At 34.7% G+C, this 24,692-nt stretch overlaps 3 protein-coding genes and 1 pseudogene across 3 annotated transcripts; all 4 read right to left on the reverse strand.

Annotated features, from left to right (window-relative positions):
• Positions 1 to 8,218: 8,218 nt before the first annotated feature.
• On the reverse strand, positions 8,219 to 9,537 carry LOC8271600 (annotated as a pseudogene).
• A 1,494-nt stretch (positions 9,538 to 11,031) lies between these two features.
• Positions 11,032 to 12,655, reverse strand: LOC8271599 (glucose and ribitol dehydrogenase homolog 2). The gene is made up of 4 exons (XM_002517146.3): positions 12,318 to 12,655; positions 11,799 to 12,175; positions 11,329 to 11,687; positions 11,032 to 11,220 (listed from the first exon to the last, which is right to left on the reverse strand). The coding sequence occupies exons 1-4, from the start codon at positions 12,444 to 12,446 to the stop codon at positions 11,198 to 11,200; spliced, it is 888 nt and encodes a 295-aa protein (XP_002517192.1). The 5' UTR covers positions 12,447 to 12,655; the 3' UTR covers positions 11,032 to 11,197.
• Positions 12,656 to 17,131: 4,476 nt separating this feature from the next.
• LOC8271598 (glucose and ribitol dehydrogenase homolog 2) lies at positions 17,132 to 18,656 on the reverse strand. The gene is made up of 4 exons (XM_002517145.4): positions 18,415 to 18,656; positions 17,887 to 18,263; positions 17,434 to 17,792; positions 17,132 to 17,319 (listed from the first exon to the last, which is right to left on the reverse strand). The coding sequence occupies exons 1-4, from the start codon at positions 18,541 to 18,543 to the stop codon at positions 17,297 to 17,299; spliced, it is 888 nt and encodes a 295-aa protein (XP_002517191.1). The 5' UTR covers positions 18,544 to 18,656; the 3' UTR covers positions 17,132 to 17,296.
• Positions 18,657 to 22,175: 3,519 nt separating this feature from the next.
• On the reverse strand, positions 22,176 to 24,173 carry LOC8271597 (glucose and ribitol dehydrogenase). The gene is made up of 4 exons (XM_002517144.4): positions 23,804 to 24,173; positions 23,097 to 23,473; positions 22,478 to 22,836; positions 22,176 to 22,378 (listed from the first exon to the last, which is right to left on the reverse strand). The coding sequence occupies exons 1-4, from the start codon at positions 23,927 to 23,929 to the stop codon at positions 22,356 to 22,358; spliced, it is 885 nt and encodes a 294-aa protein (XP_002517190.2). The 5' UTR covers positions 23,930 to 24,173; the 3' UTR covers positions 22,176 to 22,355.
• Positions 24,174 to 24,692: the final 519 nt, after the last annotated feature.

Raw genomic sequence — 24,692 nt, forward strand, 5'->3', positions numbered from 1 at the left:
GCTCTATATCTGTAATTCCCTCCCTCAATTCAGCACCTTCATCATCAGCACATTCCAAGTGCTCGTCTTCTACAGCGCCAAGATTATTTTGTCTGATTCTATCTCCTTCCACCTCATTTTCAGAACATCCATTTACTTGGAATTGTTCAAATGAGATTTTATGCTTGCTGAGTTGAACATGATCAGCTGCATATGGAAATTCTTCTTCACAGAACACAACATCACGTGATACAAAAAATTTATGTGTTTCTAAATCATACAATCGCCATCCTTTCTGACCAAATGGATATCCTAAAAAAACACACCGTGTACTTCTACTAGCAAACTTATCTTTGTTCCTGTTCAAGTTCTTTGCATAACACAAACACCCGAAAGTACGAATGTAGTTATAATTAGGAGGCTTACCATACGATTAGCTTCATAAGGCGTGATTTCCTCCTAAAAGTTGAGAGGGAGCTCGGTTGATCAAGTATCCAGCAGTCAGCACACATTCGCCCCAAAATTCAATTGGTAAATTTGCTTGAAACTTCAAAGCCCTTGCCGCATTGAGTATATGACGATGCTTACTTTCCACTCGTCCGTTCTGTTGTGGAGTTCCCACACATGAAGTCTGATGAATGATTCCACTAGTAGAGAAATAATTTTTCAAACTTATGAACTCAGTTCCATTATCGCTTCTGACTATTTTAACATTATTGTCAAATTGTCTGTGAACCATGGCAATATAATTTTGCAAGATACGTCCTACTTCTGTCTTGTCTATTATCAGATATGTCCACACACATCTGGAAAAATCATCAACAATCGTAAGGAAATAGGATGCATTACAAGAACTTGAGACTCTATAAGGCCCCCACAAATCACAATGAACAAGTTCAAATATTTCACTAGCTCTATTCCCACTAGAACAGAATACTTCTCTAATTTGTTTAGCTTTGAAACAAGTATCACAATTTGTATTCGCGCCTAAGTTATTCTTAATGCCAAGGATTAATCCTACTATCTTGAAGATGGATGTCCCATCCTTCTATGCCACAGGTCATATGAATTCATCAACCGAGCTTGATGTGCTTGAGCTGATAACTCCTTCTTGAAGTAATAAAGCCCCTTGCATCGTTCACCTGCTCCAATCACCGTCCTCGAAGTGCGGTCCTATATTAAACAAAGCTCATTAGTGAATAACACATCGCATTTTAAGTCATCAACTAACTGTGACACATAAATCAGATTGCAATGTAATCCTGGAGCATAAAGAACATTTTCTAATTGCATTTGTTTTCCCATGCGAAGTGTTCCCTCTTGCAATGCCATCACTTGATTCCCATTGGGTAAACCAATAGGACAACCTAATATCCTCTTTAAGTTAATTAGATTGCCTGAATTTCCTGTCATATGTTGAGTAGCTCCGGAGTCAATTATCCAAGTAAGATTTTTCTTACCAGTCATTTTCTTATCAGTCCCTGGTTTGCATGAGTTCAGCAAACTGAGAACGGCTGCCCATTGTTCACTTGTCAAATCTCCAGGAGTTGCAGGATTCTTTGTTTCTGCAACGGATTGCCCAATAGCATGTGCAGCATTAACTCTCACTCCAGAGCATTCTTCACTGCTTGATGATAAAATTTGGGCTCCACATTGGCTGTTATGGCTGCTAAGAAAGCTTGATGCTTGGGTGAAAAATTAGTGTAATTCACAAATTTAGCCAAGTCATAGGACATACCTGAGGACGATGCAGGTTTGGATGAACATGCAGAGGGGCTAGTGTCTTTGCAATAAGTTACAAAATCCTTCACCGTGTAGATTGTTGTTTTGGCGAAGACCACGCCCAAGTTCTTTCTCACCTTCTACTTCAAGTTCTTTCTCACCTTCTACTTCAACTACACATTATAACTCGGGCTCTATATCCGTAATTCCTCCTCAATTCAAGCACCTTCATCATCAGCACATTCCAAGTGCTCGTCTTCTACAGCGCCAAGATTATTTTGTCTGATTCTATCTCCTTCCACCTCATTTTCAGAACATCCATTTACTTGGAATTGTTCAAATGAGATTTTATGCTTGCTGAGTTGAACATGATCAGCTGCATATGGAAATTCTTCTTCACAGAACACAACATCACGTGATACAAAAAATTTATGTGTTTCTAAATCATACAATCGCCATCCTTTCTGACCAAATGGATATCCTAAAAAAACACACCGTGTACTTCTACTAGCAAACTTATCTTTGTTCCTGTTCAAGTTCTTTGCATAACACAAACACCCGAAAGTACGAATGTAGTTATAATTAGGAGGCTTACCATACAGTGCTTCATAAGGCGTATTTCCTCCTAAAAGTTGAGAGGGAGCTCGGTTGATCAAGTATCCAGCAGTCAGCACACATTCGCCCCAAAATTCAATTGGTAAATTTGCTTGAAACTTCAAAGCCCTTGCCGCATTGAGTATATGACGATGCTTACTTTCCACTCGTCCGTTCTGTTGTGGAGTTCCCACACATGAAGTCTGATGAATGATTCCACTAGTAGAGAAATAATTTTTCAAACTTATGAACTCAGTTCCATTATCGCTTCTGACTATTTTAACATTATTGTCAAATTGTCTGTGAACCATGGCAATATAATTTTGCAAGATACGTCCTACTTCTGTCTTGTCTATTATCAGATATGTCCACACATATCTGGAAAAATCATCAACAATCGTAAGGAAATAGGATGCATTACAAGAACTTGAGACTCTATAAGGCCCCCACAAATCACAATGAACAAGTTCAAATATTTCACTAGCTCTATTCCCACTAGAACAGAATACTTCTCTAATTTGTTTAGCTTTGAAACAAGTATCACAATTTGTATTCGCGCCTAAGTTATTCTTAATGCCAAGGATTAATCCTACTATCTTAGAAGATGGATGTCCCATCCTTCTATGCCACAGGTCATATGAATTCATCAACCGAGCTTGATGTGCTTGAGCTGATAACTCCTTCTTGAAGTAATAAAGCCCCTTGCATCGTTCACCTGCTCCAATCACCGTCCTCGAAGTGCGGTCCTGTATTAAACAAAGCTCATTAGTGAATAACACATCGCATTTTAAGTCATCAACTAACTGTGACACATAAATCAGATTGCAATGTAATCCTGGAGCATAAAGAACATTTTCTAATTGCATTTGTTTTCCCATGCGAAGTGTTCCCTCTTGCAATGCCATCACTTGATTCCCATTGGGTAAACCAATAGGACAACCTAATATCCTCTTTAAGTTAATTAGATTGCCTGAATTTCCTGTCATATGTTGAGTAGCTCCGGAGTCAATTATCCAAGTAAGATTTTTCTTACCGGTCATTTTCTTATCGGTCCACTGGTTTGCATGAGTTCAGCAAACTGAGAACGGCTGCCCATTGTTCACTTGTCAAATCTCCAGGAGTTGCAGGATTCTTTGTTTCTGCAACGGATTGCCCAATAGCATGTGCAGCATTAACTCTCACTCCAGAGCATTCTTCACTGCTTGATGATAAAATTTGGGCTCCACATTGGCTGTTATGGCTGCTAAGAAAGCTTGATGCTTGGGTGAAAAATTAGTGTAATTCACAAATTTAGCCAAGTCATAGGACATACCTGAGGACGATGCAGGTTTGGATGAACATGCAGAGGGGCTAGTGTCTTTGCACTGTGCCGAATAAGTTACAAAATCCTTCAGCCGTGTAGATTGTTGTTTTGAGCGAAGACCACGCCCAAGTTCTTTCTCACCTTCTACTTCAAGTTCTTTCTCACCTTCTACTTCAACTACACATTATAACCTGGGCTCTATATCTGTAATTCCCTCCCTCAATTCAGCACCTTCATCATCAGCACATTCCAAGTGCTCGTCTTCTACAGCGCCAAGATTATTTTGTCTGATTCTATCTCCTTCCACCTCATTTTCAGAACATCCATTTACTTGGAATTGTTCAAATGAGATTTTATGCTTGAGTTGAACATGATCACCGGTGCATATGGAAATTCTTCTTCACGAACACAACATCACGTGATACAAAAATTTATGTGTTTCTAAATCATACAATCGCCATCCTTTCCGACCAAATGGATATCCTAAAAAAACACACCGTGTACTTCTACTAGCAAACTTATCTTTGTTCCTGTTCAAGTTCTTTGCATAACACAAACACCCGAAAGTACGAATGTAGTTATAATTAGGAGGCTTACCATACAAAGGCTTCATAAGGCGTATTTCCTCCTAAAAGTTGAGAGGGAGCTCGGTTGATCAAGTATCCGTGACACATTCGCCCCCAAAATTCAATTGGTAAATTTGCTTGAAACTTCAAAGCCCTTGCCACATTCAAGATATGACGATGCTTACTTTCCACTCGTCCGCCCATTGTGGAGTTCCCACATGAAGTCCGATGAATGATTCCACTAGTAGAGAAATAATTTTTCAAACTTATGAACTCAGTTCCATTATCGCTTCTGACTATTTTAACATTATTGTCAAATTGTCTATGAACCATGGCAATATAATTTTGCAAGATACGTCCTACTTGTCTATTATCGGATATGTCCACACATCTGGAAAAATCATCAACAATCGTAAGGAAATAGGATGCATTACAAGAACTTGAGACTCTATAAGGCCCCCACAAATCACAATGAACAAGTTCAAATATTTCACTAGCTCTATTCCCACTAGAACAGAATACTTCTCTAATTTGTTTAGCTTTGAAACAAGTATCACAATTTGTATTCGCGCCTAAGTTATTCTTAATGCCAAGGATTAATCCTACTATCTTAGAAGATGGATGTCCCATCCTTCTATGCCACAGGTCATATGAATTCATCAACCGAGCTTGATGTGCTTGAGCTGATAACTCCTTCTTGAAGTAATAAAGCCCCTTGCATCGTTCACTGCTCCAATCACCGTCCCTCGGAAGTGCGGTCCTCAGCATTAAACAAAGCTCATTAGTGAATAACACATCGCATTTTAAGTCATCAACTAACTGTGACACATAAATCGGGATTGCAATGTAATCACGGAGCATAAAGAACATTTTCTAATTGCATTTGTTTTCCCATCAAGTGTTCCCTCTTGCAATGCCATCACTTGATTCCCATTGGGTAAACCAATAGGACAACCTAATATCCTCTTTAAGTTAATTAGATTGCCTGAATTTCCTGTCATATGTTGAGTAGCTCCGGAGTCAATTATCCAAGTAAGATTTTTCTTACCAGTCATTTTCTTATCAGTCCACTGGTTTGCATGAGTTCAGCAAACTGAGAACGCCCATTGTTCACTTGTCAAATCTCCAGGAGTTGCAGGATTCTTTGTTTCTGCAACGGATTGCCCAATAGCATGTGCAGCATTAACTCTCACTCCAGAGCATTCTTCACTGCTTGATGATAAAATTTGGGCTCCACATTGGCTGTTATGGCTGCTAAGAAAGCTTGATGCTTGGGTGAAAAATTAGTGTAATTCACAAATTTAGCCAAGTCGTAGGACATACCCCGAGGACGATGCAGTTTGGATGAACATGCAGAGGGGCTAGTGTCTTGCAATAAGTTACAAAATCCTTCAGCCGTGTAGATTGTTGTTTTGAGCGAAGACCACGCCCAAGTTCTTTCTCACCTTCTACTTCAAGTTCTTTCTCACCTTCTACTTCAACTACACATTATAACCTGGGCTCTATATCTGTAATTCCCTCCCTCAATTCAGCACCTTCATCATCAGCACATTCCAAGTGCTCGTCTTCTACAGCGCCAAGATTATTTTGTCTGATTCTATCTCCTTCCACCTCATTTTCAGAACATCCATTTACTTGGAATTGTTCAAATGAGATTTTATGCTTGCTGAGTTGAACATGATCAGCTGCATATGGAAATTCTTCTTCACAGAACACAACATCACGTGATACAAAAAATTTATGTGTTTCTAAATCATACAATCGCCATCCTTTCTGACCAAATGGATATCCTAAAAAAACACACCGTGTACTTCTACTAGCAAACTTATCTTTGTTCCTGTTCAAGTTCTTTGCATAACACAAACACCCGAAAGTACGAATGTAGTTATAATTAGGAGGCTTACCATACAGTGCTTCATAAGGCGTATTTCCTCCTAAAAGTTGAGAGGGAGCTCGGTTGATCAAGTATCCAGCAGTCAGCACACATTCGCCCCAAAATTCAATTGGTAAATTTGCTTGAAACTTCAAAGCCCTTGCCGGCATTGAGTATATGACGATGCTTACTTTCCACTCGTCTGCCTACATTGTGGAGTTCCCACACATGAAGTCTGATGAATGATTCCACTAGTAGAGAAATAATTTTTCAAACTTATGAACTCAGTTCCATTATCGCTTCTGACTATTTTAACATTATTGTCAAATTGTCTGTGAACCATGGCAATATAATTTTGCAAGATACGTCCTACTTCTGTCTTGTCTATTATCAGATATGTCCACACACATCTGGAAAAATCATCAACAATCGTAAGGAAATAGGATGCATTACAAGAACTTGAGACTCTATAAGGCCCCCACAAATCACAATGAACAAGTTCAAATATTTCACTAGCTCTATTCCCACTGAGCGAATACTTCTCTAATTTGTTTAGCTTTGAAACAAGTATCACAATTTGTATTCGCGCCTAAGTTATTCTTAATGCCAAGGATTAATCCTACTATCTTAGAAGATGGATGTCCCATCCTTCTATGCCACAGGTCATATGAATTCATCAACCGAGCTTGATGTGCTTGAGCTGATAACTCCTTCTTGAAGTAATAAAGCCCCTTGCATCGTTCACCTGCTCCAATCACCGTCCTCGAAGTGCGGTCCTGTATTAAACAAAGCTCATTAGTGAATAACACATCGCATTTTAAGTCATCAACTAACTGTGACACATAAATCAGATTGCAATGTAATCCTGGAGCATAAAGAACATTTTCTAATTGCATTTGTTTTCCCATGCGAAGTGTTCCCTCTTGCAATGCCATCACTTGATTCCCATTGGGTAAACCAATAGGACAACCTAATATCCTCTTTAAGTTAATTAGATTGCCTGAATTTCCTGTCATATGTTGAGTAGCTCCGGAGTCAATTATCCAAGTAAGATTTTTCTTACCAGTCATTTTCTTATCAGTCCCTGGTTTGCATGAGTTCAGCAAACTGAGAACGGCTGCCCATTGTTCACTTGTCAAATCTCCAGGAGTTGCAGGATTCTTTGTTTCTGCAACGGATTGCCCAATAGCATGTGCAGCATTAACTCTCACTCCAGTTCTTCCTCTTCCTGCAAACTTGCCACGACCTCTTCCTCCATTTTGTCGACCTCGACCAGATGTTTTTGGTCGACCACCCCACCAATTTGGGTATCCAATTAACTGAAAACAACCATCAGCATCATGCCCTTCTCGATTGCAATGTGTGCAGACAACACTTTTATCTTTAGTTTGGACCATAAAGTTGACTGTCTCACTTTTGATCTCCTTGCCTTTTGAGACATTTCTAATTCTTTCCTCTTGACACATCAAAGAATAAGCTTTACTCACACCAGACAATGGAGTATAGCTCAGAATATTTGAACGGACTGTTCCATATACATCATCCAACCCCATCAGGAATTGATGGAGTTTTTCTTCTTCTCGTTTCTTGTTAATTCAGCTGCAATGTTGCACTTGCAACCCCTACACTTGCATGACGAAATCACATCAAAAATGACCAGTTCTTTCTATAATTGCTTCAATTTGGCATAATAATTCACCAATGATGATCCTTATTGTTTGCAATTAGCAAGTTCTGCTTTCAGCTGCTGTATTCTTACACCATCGGTCACCGAAAAACAGTCTTTAATATCATCCCACAGATCTAGTAGATTTTACTATTGGACTGATTGTATTCATTATCCATGATACAATCATAGAATTCAGTCCACCAATCTTATAAGCTTTCGTCATTTTCATTAGATTCTGTCACGGTCCCATCAATAAAACTAAATTACCAAATTTTTTCTTTGCTCGCAATGCTGTTCGTATTGAACGAGCCCATTCATCATAATTATTTTCCTTCAATTGCACCTGAGTTATTATATTACCAGGATTATCAAGGATTATCATTTGATGACAAGATGTATACAGATTTCTTGCTTTCACCTGTCATCGATGTATTTCTCTCTCACATTCTCCTCTCTTCTTCTATTTTTTTTTTAGCCAATCAGAGGTCTGATGGCTCTAATACCATGATAAATTTGGACTAAAACTTATGACCGATTCACCTTTTCATTGATCATCCGTTAGGACTATATATACAAATCCAGATATACAAATCCAGTTGAAGATCAATCTCATACAACAAACTAACCATTATACAACAAGCTAACCAATATACAACAAGCTAATTCTAAACCAAGTCAAACTCAATGAAGTAGGAGGAGCACTCATTGGATGCCAGGAAGACATAAGAAGGTGCAATTTCGTAAGGCTGCGCCGCCCTTCCCATTGGCACCTGGGATCCTAAGCGTTTTACCATTTCAGGTGGCATAGATGCTGGTTGCAATGGCGTCCATACAGGACCTGGAGCCACACCATTTACACGAATTCCTCTGCCTACAAGCTGCAGAGCCAAACCCCTAGTAAAAGCTACAATAGCCCCTTTTGTGGAGCTATAGTCCAGAATCTCTGAGCCTCCAGTATAGGCAGTAACAGATGTCGAGTTAATGACGCTGCTACCTTCTTTCATATGCTTCAAACAATGCCTGTGCCACTCAAGATTTCAACAAGAGAAACACAAGTCAAGGAGATAAATATGGTATTCTTGTCTGATTTTTTGACCTGGTCATGAAGAACTGAGAAAATATGTTGGTTCTGAACACCCTCTCAAGCCTGGGTGCTGTAATATCATCCATACTTTTAGTTAAGTGCTGTTCAGCTGCATTATTGACTAGAATATCGACCCGGCCATATTCAGTCACAACTTGATCAACAACCCTTTCGCAATTCTCATCGAATCCAAGATCAGGTACAGCAATAGGATCTCTTGCACCGGTTGCTTGGACACTGTATAACATCTGTAAGGTGTCGTCTTTGTCCTTCTCTTCTATGCCTTCAACATAAGTGAAGGCTACACTTGCACTTTCTAGTGCAAAATGGTAGCATACAGCTCTTCCTATACCAGAGTCCTTCCTGTCACTAAAGCTATCTTTCCCTGCCATTATTAACATGCATGAAACAGTTATATCTGAATGGTCCCTGTCTATAAACGAAAAGAAATTAAAGGGATAAATTAAAGGGACGAGTATGTACATGGAGCTTATTGGAAGGTTTATAGTCAGGGTTTATGGCTTGAGGAAGTGGGTGCATCCCATATTCTTTGCCTGGCTGCTGCTCTTGACTCTGTGGGGGGAACAGTTCCTCATCACCGCTGGCCATTTTTTCATGTGCAGAAACGAAGTCAAATTAACAGACGCCGAGAGAATTACTATACCTTTGCCTGCAACGTATATTGGGACTTTTACAGGCAACAATATGGCACCAAATAGATAGAGATACAGGCACACGGCCACATGTCTGGTTACCTCTTAGTGCTATGTTAATTGCCACGTTTGCCTGCATGTCACCCATGTGGCAGTTTGCTGATGAACAAGACACTTTCTTTGACAGCTTATGTATTTGGATACCGAGCTCACAGATGAACAGAGAAATGGAGAACTCAGTGTACACGCATACATCACAAAAAACCGATAAAATTATGTGATATGACCAATATGTAGTGTTTACTTTTGATTAAGATTGATTTCTCCAAGATTAGCATGTTGATATTGTTGTCATTGGAGAATAAATATCGTGTGTATGTGTGTGTTTGATCCTTGAAAAGGCCTTCAGTTGGACTTCAGTTGATCTGGCGAGGGGATATAACTCTACTACAATGCATCATATTTTCTTAGGCTTAATTATCTTATTATATATCTAGTTTTACTGTTTTATCAAATTTAATATGTAATATAAAGTTTATCAACTTAAATCATAAATTAGAATATTTATATTAATTTTAATATTCCGACGAATTTAATATATGAAAATGTTCACACGAATTTTTTTGACAAAAAAAATATTAACATATTGATTTGGCTTAATTATCAAAAAAGAAAAAACCATCTACTTTGGAATTTTTCTTAAATGTTGCAAAGTACTATTTGTTTTATCTATTTTAGTTTTATACTATAACACTTATTTGAAATCTAGTTTTTAGTTACTAACATTTCAAGAAATATTGAGTTGACACTGAAAACAAATGATGATTAAAAAATAATAATAATATTATTAACCAAATAATTTAAATAAAATACTCTTATTTTATATATTATTCTCAACCTACTCACATCTTTATTCTTTTTTTATAATTCAAAAATAATAAAATTTCTTATTTCTAATCTGAATTAATAAAAAAAGATTTGTGAGAGACGAATTTATAAGAAAGTTGGATGATACTAAATGGTACTTTTTATATAAATTTTTTAATTAATAATTTTTCTCGCTATCAATGTATGTCACTGAAAATTAGATTTGAATATATTATCATAATATATTACTAGAAAATATAAAACAAATAAAGTTTACTAAATTTAAGAAAAAGTCGAAAATATGTGATTTTTTAACAATTAGCTAAACTCATATGTCAATGCTTTTCCGGCATTTAAGCCTATCTTTTGTTCCTCCTTTTACACTTGACTTTTTAGAAATCGTATAAATAATATTTAATTACATATAATGTGTAAGAGGATCAAACAATTTTTAAGGGTTTTTTTTGCTACTCACAACTTATTATTGAAAGAGTGACATTTATGAAAAAAATCATAAAAATTATAAATAGGTATCACTTTTTCATTGCTTAAGCGTTAAAACATGCAAGACAATGATTTGAGTATGATACATCTTGGAGTAGCCAACCTGTCCATCTAATTTACACATGTATCAAACTCCTCCATCAAAAAAAAATATTTATAAGAAATGATTATTGTAATAACTAATTAATTATTAAATATGCACATAATTAAATCTCAATGAATTGTAGCAATAATAAGTATAAAATAATCATTATTTTCATTACATTCACTGTAATGAGTTACTGCACTCATTACCTCTTATTTATCAACCACATACACTTTTCACAATCAGAACAAATACCAGAAAAGAAAATGGCCCAGAAGGACTCGTAGAGCAGGCAAACTTAAGCATTGACAATGATACCACCTGCGAATAACAGAAAACATCAAATTAGCCATTGACTGATGCACCATAATTCCTGTTGAAAAGAAACCTTAGAAAAAAATAATCAAGGATTGAGTGTTAAATAATTACCGTTAGGATGTATAACCTGACCAGTGATGAAGGAGGAACATTCATTGGATGCCAAGAAAACATATGCAGGTGCAATCTCGTGCGGCTGTCCTGCTCTGTCCATTGGCGTGTCGCTCCCTAAGATAGCAACCTCCTCAGCAGGCAAAGATGCCGGTTGCAGTGGCGTCCATGTAGGACCTGGTGCTACACCATTGACACGAATTCCTTTCCCTATAAGCTGCGCTGATAGACCTCTCGTGAAGCTTAAAATCGCTCCTTTAGTAGAGCAATAATCCAGCAAGTTAGGGTGGCCTGTATAGGCTAAAACAGATGTCGTGTTGATAATACTGCTTCCTTCTTTCATGTGCTTTAAAGCATGCCTGCAATGCATTTACATGACAATTAATTAAATAATGTCCTCCTGACACAACTCGTACCACTAAGCCAAAGCTAATCGATACAAGAGACATGCCGTTTATATTTGTAGTTACCTGACGAGGAAGAACTGAGAAAATATGTTGGTTCTAAACAAACTCTCCAGGTCAACCTCGGTAATTTCTTCAATGGAGTAAGTGTAGTGCTGCAGACCAGCATTATTGACAAGAACATCGATTCTCCCATATTCATTCACAACTTCATCAATAACCTTCTTGCAGTTCTCTTCATATCTAATATCAGTAGCTATGGCAATAGGGTCTTTTGCATCCTTCGCCTTAACCTCTTGGAACATTTCCAGGGCGTCATCCTTGTCCTTATCTTCTATGCCTTTCACATATGTAAAGGCCACAGTTGCACCCTCTAATGAAAAGTAGTAGCATACAGCTCTTCCTATGCCGGAGTCTCCTCCTGTTACCAGAGCTACCTTTCCCTGCCATTAAAATGGGATACTCAGTATTGGAACCATCTCTAGATTTATATTACAAGCGGGGACTTCGTTTATAATAATAATCATCACGATAACAAGTGATAAACAATCATGCGAAATGAGAAAGGAAGAAAGAATGCGTTACATGGAGCTTGTTGGAAGGCTTGTAATCAGGATTTATGGACTGTGGCAGTGGGTGCATGACATATTGTTTACCAGGCTGCTGGTCCTGAGTCTGTGGTGGAAAGTATTCCTTGCAGTTGCAGCTTGCCATTTCTTCTAACGGTCAGGAACTACAAATTAAATAACCCTTGTTTCTGGTCACCTGAACTATGTCAGGAAAATATAAAAGAAAAAAAAAAGCAGATGATATATAAATGCAAGGTATTACAGGCTTTAATGGGATGTGTTGTGATTGCAATAGGGGAAGGAATTTATATACATTTTAGCGGTGTGGGCGGTGAGTGCTGATTGGCTTCATTCTGACTTGTCGGTAATCCACGTTGCTTCCGACGCCAATAATGTCCAACTAGTTGGTGGTACGTCCACCTAGTTGGAGCTACGTTTGCATTCAATTCTTTTTAAAAGATTTACATTATGTTAATTTGTATTTGTTTCACGTTAAATACCGTTGAAAAGTTAAATTGGTAAAAATGTTTTTTTTAAGAAGTTAATTTATAATTTAAATTTGCTTTCCTTTTAGGCAAACTAGGCAAAATCTCCTCCTGTCATAACATATGCTTAATATATATGGCATGTTTCTTGTAAAAGATCTTTTGTCTGTTTCCAGTTTCGGAATATCCTTCTGCATTATTGGCTCGAATATCGACCGGTTATATTCACTCACAACTTGATCAGCAACCCTTCTGCAAATTCCATTGAACCCAAGATCAGCATAGGTATCGCAATAGGGCCTCTTGCACGCTGTATAACATCTGTAAGGTGTCGTCTTCGCCCTTCTCCTTTACGTCTTTTAACATAAGTAAAGGCCATAGATGCACCTTCTAGTGCAAAATGGTAGCATATAGCCCTTCCGACCAGATTCACCACCTGTCACAAAGCTATCTTTCTCTGCCGTTGTAGCAAAATGGCATGGATTTCGATAACGAGAACAGAAAAATGGAAAACTCTTGCATTTAGTGTATATACATCACAAAAAATCGATAAATTATGTCATATGATTAATATGCAATTTTTTTTTGCTTTTGATTAAGATTTCTTTTCCCGAGATGAGCATTTTGATATTCTTGTAAGTGAAGAATAAATTGAAGTTTTAAGTTTTTAAATATTTGTTTAATTTATTGGAATGATATTGTATTTTCATTTAATGCTAATTACACTTTAGTTAATTGGTTTTAATTTAATCAATGATTAATTTTATTATTTTTATTTTATAATTTTTTATCCGTTAATAGCTAATTTAATTTCTATCAATTGCTGATTTCATTATCTCTATTTTATTTATTTAAATAATATTATTTTTATTAAAAATTTATTTTAAATTTATCTTATATAATTAATTTATAATTAGTAATGTAACACCCGGAATTTTTTTATATATTTAATAATGAATTTTTATTTAAGTTAATTTTAGTTTTATTTTTATTCGGTTTAATTGGAATGATTTAAATACAAATTTTGAATGTTCATGTTAGATAAATAAATGAGTTATTTTCTATACCCAATTAGTTTGAAATTTTAAAAAATTATTCAAGTAAACTATTTGAGAAATGATTATATTTTGGTTATTCAAAATTTTTCCAAATGCATATTTATATAAGTAAAATTATATATTGAAAAATTTTGAAAGAAATTATAAAGGATTTTTTTTTAAAAGAATTTTGGGAAAATTGGTATTATAATTGATTAGTAGTATTAAATTTTAAGTTGGAAATTGATTATTTAATTTAATTGTGTGTTAGGACTAAATTGGAAATTTATTTTGGAATAAGGATTGAAAGTATAATTTTATTTTTATGGGGTTTTAATGGAAATTTGTGAGTTTGGTATTTTCGTAAATAAATATGTCGGTCAGGGGTATTTTTGTAATTGTGTATTTTCAATAATTCGGTTTTGGCCCAAATTAAATAGTTAGGGGCTTAATTGAAAGGCTAAAAAGAAGTTTGGGGGTCAAATTGGAATTCTGCAGGATGAAATTGTAAGTAATTAAGAAAGTTGAGGGACCAAATTGCAATAAGAAAAAGTTCGGGGGCCTAATGTCGATATTGAAAGGAATGGAAGTCGGGGAAGAAGAAGGGAGGAAGAGAGATGTCGGGGGAGAGAGAGGAGCACCCGGAGGAAGGAGGCTGGCACGGGTCAGTCTGTCCGGGGCGCCACGTGGCCAATGCAAGACATCACGGGCAGCTCTCGCAATGAGGAGGAAAATGGTGAAGCTTCCTTGCCGTGTGGGCGTTCCTCGGTGGTGCATGATCTTAGTGCCGATCGACTCCTCTCGGCCTCCGACTTTGTTTTAGGCGGTGGTCGGCAGTGTAAACCAAGATCCAGAGAGAGAAAATGGTGGCGTACCGGCGTTTTTGGTTTTTTCCCGGCGAGATCCCGTGGAGGATGGACGATCGGAGGACATATCCCGACTCTCCTCAAATTAAGCTTCGCGATGGCACGGTTTCGTGGCGATCGGGCTTCGTTGCGAATCGACGTGATCGTCGCAAATTTCTCCCGGATGATCGGGTGTCGGATCGAAAAATCGGAAGCGGGGATCGTCTTGGTAGCGTCGTTGTGAGTTCGATGGTGTGTTCGGATCGTCGATCGGACTCCCAAGCGGCCGGCGATCGAGCGTCTCGGTAATTTTCTTTGGCCCGTTAATTTTAGAAATTCTTGGTTTAATTGTGTCTATTGGATTATATTGAGTACTTGATGATATTTGTGAGTCAAAAATAATTGTTTGTCGGTTTACCGCCTCGTATTTTGTGTTGTGTGGCGAGTCGGAAATAGTGAAGTTTGGGGACCCGACTCCCGTTGTTTAAATTGTTGGATATTTAGAGTGTTTTTCCTGGCAGTCCCGGACCCGTTTTTACGGGGGTAATGTTCGTGTTGTAGGGGAGATTCTCACTTTGAGTTCTGAGTCGAGATTCTTACGTCGATCCCCAGGAATCTAGACCTAGGATCTATTGTAATTGTTTCATCGTTTTGATAAATTGTTTTCCGTGACTAGATTGTCAGTTCGTTCAGCTCGCTCCTACCGAGGCACCGGAGCAGAGCTAAGAGGTCGCCAAACCTGTGAGTTAAAGTCATATATCGCTTACGCACGTGTCATGCATAAAATTTGATTTGCTACTGTGAATATTTATTTGCAATTTCAATTTTTCATTTAATTATTATTATTATCATTTGCATGATGCTTTTAATTACTATTTAAATATGATTTTCCTTTATTACCAATTTTAATATTGCATGATGACTCAGGATGGGACGGCAGTAGAACATAGGAGTTGGATGAGTGTCCCAATATAATCTGAGAGAGATAGGGAAAGGGTAAAGAGGTAAAAAATTTTAAGAAAGAAAGATTAGGACTGCCTCGGTCGAGCATCGCTCTCAGGGCTTAGTAGAGTGTGGTTGCCAGGAGTAAAGGTCCCCGGTCGAGTATTGCTCTGGCTTATTTGGAAATTTAAGTGACTAGGACTGGAGGTAAGGTCCCTGGTCGAGCTAAGCTCTCTGGCCAGTCTTATTGGATAAGAGAGCCAAAGGCTAAGGCCGAGAGTTGTGGACCTGATGGAGGTAAGTGACCTGGGGGAGGTGGTACACTGGTCGAGCTTGCTCTGCCCCGATCTGTTGGAATGAGAGGTTGAGATGATAGAGTTGAGGTTAGTTGAGACATAAGTGTTGAAATAATCGAGATTTTAGAGTTGGGATTAGAGTTCTACTGAAGTACTCCGTCCCGTTGCATGTGGAATAAATTTTGTTTAAGTATGGCATGACACATATGTTTTAACATGACACGTATGGTTCGCGTGATTTATTAATTATTTTAAAATTAAATAAGGTGACATTGAGATATTTGAAACTGTTATAGATATATGATTTTAACTCACTCTCGAGACTGACAGTCTCTATTTACTGTTTTTCAGATTCGTGACTGTTAGTCCTCTCGCTACTCTTATTCAGTAACCCGACTCCTTCATCATCGAGTGATGTATTTGATTTGGTATGTAAATTGGTAAATCTTAGATTCTCCGCAGTAGTAATAGTAGATGTATCAGTTGTAAATTTTCTGAGTTTCAGGTCTCGCCTAGTTTTTTCTAGCAGACCGAAGTATTTTTGTAAAGTGTAACTGTTAGGATAAATTGTGGCTTTAATAATATTAATTTGAGATGAGATTTTTTTAAATCAGTGAGTGTCAGGCTTACTACGGGTTTCGGTGGCCTTAAGCCTACCCATTCCCTAGTGCCGGTCACGGGCCCACGGGTAGGGTCGTGACAAGTAATATAATTATTTTTAAAATTATATTTAATAGTTAAATAATTATAATGATTATATAATTATAACATATAAAATCATAAATTCTTTTATTAGTAAAATTTAAATTCTATTCTTTGTTTGTAAAATAAATAAATTAAATTAAATTAAATTAATTACAATATTTTTAATTATTATAAATTATTTTTATTAATTTATATTATAAAAGATAGTATTATAAAATTAAATATATTTAATAATAAATTATATCTTCAATATTCTTTTACTTTCAATGCTAATGTAACATACTAATAATAACAATTAGTTTAATTTATAAACTAATGATTCTTAATATGGTAATAGAATATTATTTATAACTCAACTACGGCGCACATATTCTTTTATCATCCTTTTAGATTGTATTGATAAAAATCGCATAAATAATATTTATTTATAAGAAATGATTATGTCACAACTAATCACCATAAATAGTACTGTAATATTACATATTTACATAATAAAAACTAAAGGAGTTAAAAGCAATAATAAAATTTATAAACTAGTCATTGTATTATTATTCAGTGAAATGAGTTACTGAACTCATTACCTCTTATTTATCAACCAGTACAAACTTATAGGTATACATTTTGCACTAGCAAAACAAATACAAGAAAAGAAAATAGTTCAGAAGCACCCATTGAGCAGGCCAACTTAAGCGTTGATGATCATACCACCTGCGAATAACAGAAAACATCAAATTAGCAATTAACTGATGCACCATATAAGTCCTGTAGAAAAGAAACCACGGACAAAAATAATCAAGGATTAATTGAGTGTTAAATAATTACCGTTAGGATGTATAACCTGGCCAGTGATGTAGGAGGAACATTCATTGGATGCCAAGAAAACATATGCAGGTGCAACCTCATAAGGCTGTCCTGCTCTGTCCATTGGCGTGTCGCTCCCTAAGATAGCAACCTCCTCAGCAGGCAAAGATGCCGGTTGCAGTGGCGTCCATATAGGACCTGGTGCTACACCATTGACACGAATTCCTTTCCCTATAAGCTGCGTTGATAGACCTCTCGTAAAGCTTAAAATCGCTCCTTTAGTAGAGCAATAATCCAGCAAGTTAGGGTCGCCTGTATAGGCTAAGACAGATGTCGTGTTGATGATACTGCTTCCTTCTTTCATGTGCTTTAAAGCATGCCTGGAATGCATGCACACCCATTAATTAGATGATGCCCTGACGCAATTCCAAAGCTAATCGCTACAAGAAACCTATGGTTTATATTTGTAGTTACCTGACGAGGAAGAACTGAGAAAATATGTTGGTTCTAAACAAACTCTCAAGATCAGCCTCAGTAATTTCTTCAATAGAACAAGTATAGTGCTCCAAAGCAGCATTGTTTACAAGAACATCGATCCGCCCATATCCATTCACAACTTCATCAACAACCTTCTTGCAATTCTCTTCATATCTAATATCAGTAGCTATAGCAATAGGGTCTTTTGCATCCTTTACCTTAACCCTCCGAACCATCTCCAGGGCGTCATCCTTGTCCTTATCCTCTATACCTTTCACATATGTAAAGGCCACAGTTGCACCCTCTAATGAAAAGTAGTAGCATACAGCTCTTCCTATACCGGAGTCTCCTCCTGTCACCAGAGCTACCTTTCCCTGCCATTAAAATTTAGTATTCAGTAGTATTAGATCAACCATCTCCGGATTTATGATATTACAAGTTGGAACTCTGGTTATACTAATAATAATGATACTATAATAAGTGAAATAATCATGCGAAATGAGAAAGGTAGAAAGAATGCGTTACATGGAGCTTGTTGGAAGGCTTGTAATCAGGATTTATGGAGTGTGGAAGTGGGTGCATGACATATTGTTTACCAGGCTGCTGGTCCTGAGTCTGTGGTGGAAAGTACTCCCTGCGGTTATGGCATGCCATTTTTTGCGAGAATCAGCAAATTAAATAACACTGGCTTCTGATCACCTGAACTATGCTGGGAAGAAAGCAATAATTAAAAGAAACACAGATGATAAATGATGTTTTGTTAATGAAATAATAGGGGAAGACTTTATATACATTATACTGAAGTTGTGGAATTGATTCCGTGCCGCCCTTAATGTCCAACTAGCCCATAATCCACGTTGCTTCCCTCGATAATAATATCCAACTAATCTAATACTCGGAGTTTATTACTCAACTTAATTAATTTTACATTTTATATATATTTAAACTTATTATATTTTATCTTGACCCATAAAATGGGCATAAAATGGGAAAGGTAGTTAGAAAGTAGAATTACCAACTATTATATAAATTTTCAAGTGGATGAGATCGGTCGAGTGGTCTCAATTGGAGAAAATAATTAATTAATTTTAATTTTAATTATTATGATATTTAATGTAAACTTATTATGATAATTTTAGAGTATTATAGTTTTTAATATTTTTTATATATTTATTTAAAAAATATAAAATTGAAATTAAATTTATATAAAATATTTTAATATGTAAATTTCATATAAATTACATATTAAAATATTTTTGCGTTAGATTTTTTTAAAAGAAGACTTTTTATGTGAATTAATTTAAAATTTAAATTTTTTATTTAATATTATATAAAAGTATTAAAAAGTTATTATAACTATAACACTCTAGAATTTACCAAATTAAAAGAATAGAAAAGAGAGGAGAAAATGATATATATCTAATTGATAAAGATGTGGCTACGTGGATGATGAGAAAGTTTATGAGTTATAATTGCTACATTGCGTAGTGTAAAAGAAAAATGAAAAATGAGTTACAAGACATCACACGGAATTGTGATAATATTTATAATACAAAATATTAGAGAATTTTTCATATGTATATATAGTTGAATATAATAATTATGAAATTAGATGATTGATAACCACTACTTAATTTTAATGTTTTAATTATTTATTGCTTTTATTTTATCAAATTTGTGTTTTTTCTTTCTATAATTATCACTACAATTCCGGTTTATAAATTAGCATTAAAACTTTCTAAAATTTTTATTGTTCGATACTTATAACTTATACGACACACACACATTTTTTACCTTTTAGAAGCTTATGTTCAAACATGCATGTTTTCTTGTAAGACTTTTTATGTTCTAATTTGGAAAGTCGATTCTTTTATGGTTGTAAAAATTGAGAAATATATATAAATTTACATATATTATGATTAATAAAAAATATTATATATGTATAAGTGTTTTATATTTAAATATTAAATAGTTGATATATATTTTATTATTTAAAATTAATAAATATATATTAATTATGTATCGACTTAGTATATAGAAACAAACGCATACTTAATTTAAATAAAAAAAAAACTACCGTGATTTTGCACGGAGATGACTGCTTACCAGTTTTAGAATTGAACAAAAAGTTATATAAAACATCACTGAGTTAGGAAATCAGCAAAACTAAAATATTGCATTATTGATTCAAATAACGACATAAAAAGAATGTATAATATATAATCAATTAATATATCTTAGTCAAAATTATAAAGAAAAAGAATAATCTGAAGACGATGATTAGGCACTCCTGTCCATTCTCCACCTCGTGATTGCTCCGTTCTTCGCCTAACGTTAAGTTCTCTTTGTTTCATTTTTATTGTTTCCAAAATAATAACTATATTCTTACACAAGCTGCAAGCTTGTCTGTTAACCAGGAAAACTGCAATTAATTTAAGTGATTAAAATAGTTTAATTTCTTTTAGGCTTTTGATGCTTAAGTAGCACTCAAAATATATATATATATATATATATATATATATATATATATATATATTTTCATATGCATCGTGCCTATTTAAGAAGTCAGCTCAACCAAATACAATGTTAAGTTCTTATTAATTGATTATTAGAAAAGTTTTGTTGCACTCACCGGTAAAGTCTGATAGTAAATATATATATATATATATATATATATATATATATATATATATATATATATATATATATATATATATATATATATATATATATCTTATTTAATAAACTTTTGTCTAAATAATTAATAAAAAAAATAAATTTATAAATATTTTATATTTTAATATTAAATAATTAATATATATTTTATTATTTAAAATTAATAAATATGAACGAATTATATATAAATAGAGATATGTACCAATTCATGCAAAAATCTTACATGCACGTATGTTTTTTTTTTTTTTTTGGATAAGAATTATTGGCCTATGACCTAAAATAGTAGAGATAAGATCTGTATCGAGTATATGTCTATTAATTAATTTTCATAATACAAATAAAATCCTATCCATCTGTTCTATCTTGAAAATAGAGAGATTATTTACTTTATTCATATATTAAATCAATTACATGATGACTCGTTGCATTTTTTATTAGGTATATTAATTATATTAATTAGTTTATAATCATAGATGGTTAATAGTAAATTAATTAATGTAATTATTACATTTAATAATAATTATTATGTGTTACTATATAATTAATTTAGTAAGTGATAGACCGAATCTACCTAGGCGAGCTCCCATGTTTGCGCACTACATATTCCTATTCCATGCTAAAACTGTCATTTTCTTTCCATATTGTATGTTTCTTTCCATTCTTTTGCTTTTTGCATTTTTTAATGTTTTTTTTTTCTAAAATAAAAATTGAGTTCTTACTAAACCCAGCAACTTAAACTTTTATATAGAATAATTTCTTGATACGGTAGGAGAGCTTCCAAAATTAAAAGGTTTACAATTTGATTTTTGGCCACTCTATTTAATTACTCAGTAACTTGAACAAAAAATATAATAAATCTATTACTGTTATTCATATTTCAATTCTAATAGCACAAGCACGTGAGGGTGTAGTGGAGATATTAAGATTATGGGTGTTTTGGAGATATTAAAATTAATTTTAGGCTTACTGAACGGCTTAGTTTAAGATTGATAACTGATTAGAAGGTCCATAAGTACACAGTCGTCTCTAAGAAATGATAATTAGCAATTCATGAATAATAAAATAAATGGGTATTATGTTTTGATGATTTTTATTTTTATCTAATACAAGAATATGTATTGTAATGTACCATCTTGTGTTTTTCATTTGCTGATATGTTTTTTGAAAAGATATCAAAAAATACTTACATTTTTTTTTTTTACAATTTTACTGTATTAAAATATTAAAAATAAAATTTTTAACTTGTTAAAAGTATTTATTTTTAATTCTTTTAATTATTTTTAGCTGCAAAACAACTGAAAAACAACAGAAAAGAAATTAAAAAATAACCGTCCCTTAAATTTAAAAAAGTTAGAAAAATAATATTTATAAAAATATTATTTACATAATAAAAATATATTTTTTGTTGATTTTAAAACATTTTTAAAAAATTTCCCATGTTTTTTCTTCCAACTGCAAAGAAATTTCAGTAGCTAAGTTTCATAGTTTTGTATTCTTTGACTCGTTCATATTTCCATGTTATCATTTTGGAGATAACAACGGATAAAGATTGGATCAAAGAAAAATTATTGGGTTAGATCGTCCGATGAACCTTTTCCATTGACTAGGACTGTTTATAATGCAATCATTTCTTTGATTTTAACTTGATAAGTACATCAATAAACAGCTAGATATTATTCTATAACGATACACATCATTTTCCTTATTTATGAAGCACAATAAAATGGAAAATACATATTGAACGCCCTACTGCAACTTGGAAAGTAGGCAGAAAGAACCCAGAACCAGGATCATGCATTGACAATCAAACCGCCTGCACTCAGGATCGAAGAAGAGCAAATATTTATTAAGTGAATATATATGCAGAATTCAGAAACAAATAGTTAGTTGTTACAAGTATTCTAAAACATACCATTAGGATGCAGAACTTGGCCAGTGAAGTAGGAGGAACAGTCATTGGAAGCCAAGAAGACAAAAGAAGGTGCAATCTCATAAGGCTGCGCTGCCCTGTCCATTGGTACTCCACTTCCTACTTGTGCTACCTGCTCGGCTGATAAAGTTGACGGTTGAAATGGTGTCCAGACAGAACCTGGTGCAACTGCATTCACACGAATCCCTCTGTCTATAAGCTGCAGAGCTAGAGACCTTGTGAAAGCTACAACGGCTCCTTTTGTGGAGCTATAGTCTACCATAAAGGAGAAGCCAGCATAAGCTGCAACAGATGCGGTGTTGATAATGCAGCCCCCTTCTTTCATATGCTTTAAAGCATGCCTGCACATATTAATACTCCGTAAATACTCTAAGACCAATTGTAATTCCTACTTTACCTAGCTTTATCAGGAAAAAATTAGTTACATTTCTTGGTATGAATGAAGTTGTCTATAAAGATGCAAGGTTATGGTTTCCAACTCCAAATTGAGCCCAATTAAAGAAATTTAAGGAAAAAAAAAAAAGGAAGAAAGAAAACAAGTCATTCTTGAGGAAAAAATATTTAGAAAATCTTTGAACAATTATATTTCGCTTTGGTTTACCTCGACATGAAGAAATGACCAAATATATTGGTTCTAAACACCCTCTCAAGCATAGGATCAGTGATATCTTCAATAGTAGTACTGTAGTGCGCTTCACCTGCGTTATTAACTAGAATATCGATCTTCCCATATTCACTCATAATTTGATCAATAACCTTCCTACAATTTTCTTCGAATCCAACATCAGTAGGGATGGCAATAGGATCTTTTGCTCCCTCTGCCTTCACCTCGTGTAAAATCTTCAGGATGTGGTCTTTGTCTTTATCCTCCCGACCTTTCACATATGTAAAGGCTACAGTTGCACCCTCCAATGTAAAATAGTATGATACAGCTCTTCCTATTCCAGAATCTCCCCCTGTCACCAGGGCTACCTTGTCCTGACAGAAATTTTTCACAACATATATTTTAGATCATTGACATTCACATAACAATTCTTTTTATTGTAAGAATTTTCATTTTTTTTTTTCTAACAGAAAAAGAAAGGTGTCATATTTTTATTTTAAAGTCCTTTAACTAAAAAGCAGAACTCTCGAGTGTTAAGTTGCATTTAACTAAACACAGCAATTCAAGACAGACTTCCAAGCATTTATAATATAAATCAAATCCTGCACTTCAAGACAGAGACCCTCACATTTAATTATCCTACATTGCAAGACAGGCATTCCAATATTTAGTTGAACTAATGGCGCATATTATAACAGTTTTACTTGGAGCTTGTTGGAGGGCTTGTAGTGAGGATTTATGAATTCTGGAAGAGGGTGCATCAGATATTCTTTGCCTGGTTGCTTATCTTGACTCTGTGGTGGAAATCGGTAGCCACGGCGAGTTGCCATCTCTTCTGCCGGAAAATGAGAATTGTCGCTTCTCAACTAAAGTACAACCAAAGGGGATCAGAAAGAGTAGAAAAGTAATTACAGAACAGAGAGAGCTAGCTTTGGTTTTGTTTTGTGCAGTGAAAGTGGGTAGAGAGGGATTTATATAATAGATCATGATGGTCTATCCACGAATTAGAAATGTTATAACGTACCACGTTTGCATCTTGGGCAAAGAAGTTTTAAGACGAAAACTTTTAGCAGATTTTCTTACCCCCGTAACTGGTTAGAAAGTTCTTGCCCTAGAAAACGTAGCCACATTTCTTACAGGATAATGGTGTTGAATTTTCTTTTCCTTTTCATGCAGTATTACATCCGTTTATTAGACTTTTTCCTTAAAACTAAACGGAAACGGCAATCATAAATTAGAGAAAAAATTACAATCTAAGCCTAAGGGGAACCAGCTATTCTGGTATTGAGAATTGTCCACAAAACAGTGCTATCAAACATTCAATTGAGAGTAATACTTTTTAATTCATCTATTTTAGCATTTAATTTTATCTTTTATTTTATACTTAATCCTATAAATATATTAGATGCTACAATATATGTATTTTTTTATTGTAACCAATATAGTAATAAGATGATAATTATATTATATTATATTACATTACATTTTATATACTTATTTACTTTATATTCTACTGTTACGAAACATGGTCTAAATATATTTAAAAATAGTAAATTATTAAAAGAAGAAATTGTTTACATAGTAATGGAATTC

Source organism: Ricinus communis, chromosome 9, assembly GCF_019578655.1.
Source record: "Ricinus communis isolate WT05 ecotype wild-type chromosome 9, ASM1957865v1, whole genome shotgun sequence".
Lineage (NCBI taxonomy): Eukaryota > Viridiplantae > Streptophyta > Magnoliopsida > Malpighiales > Euphorbiaceae > Ricinus > Ricinus communis.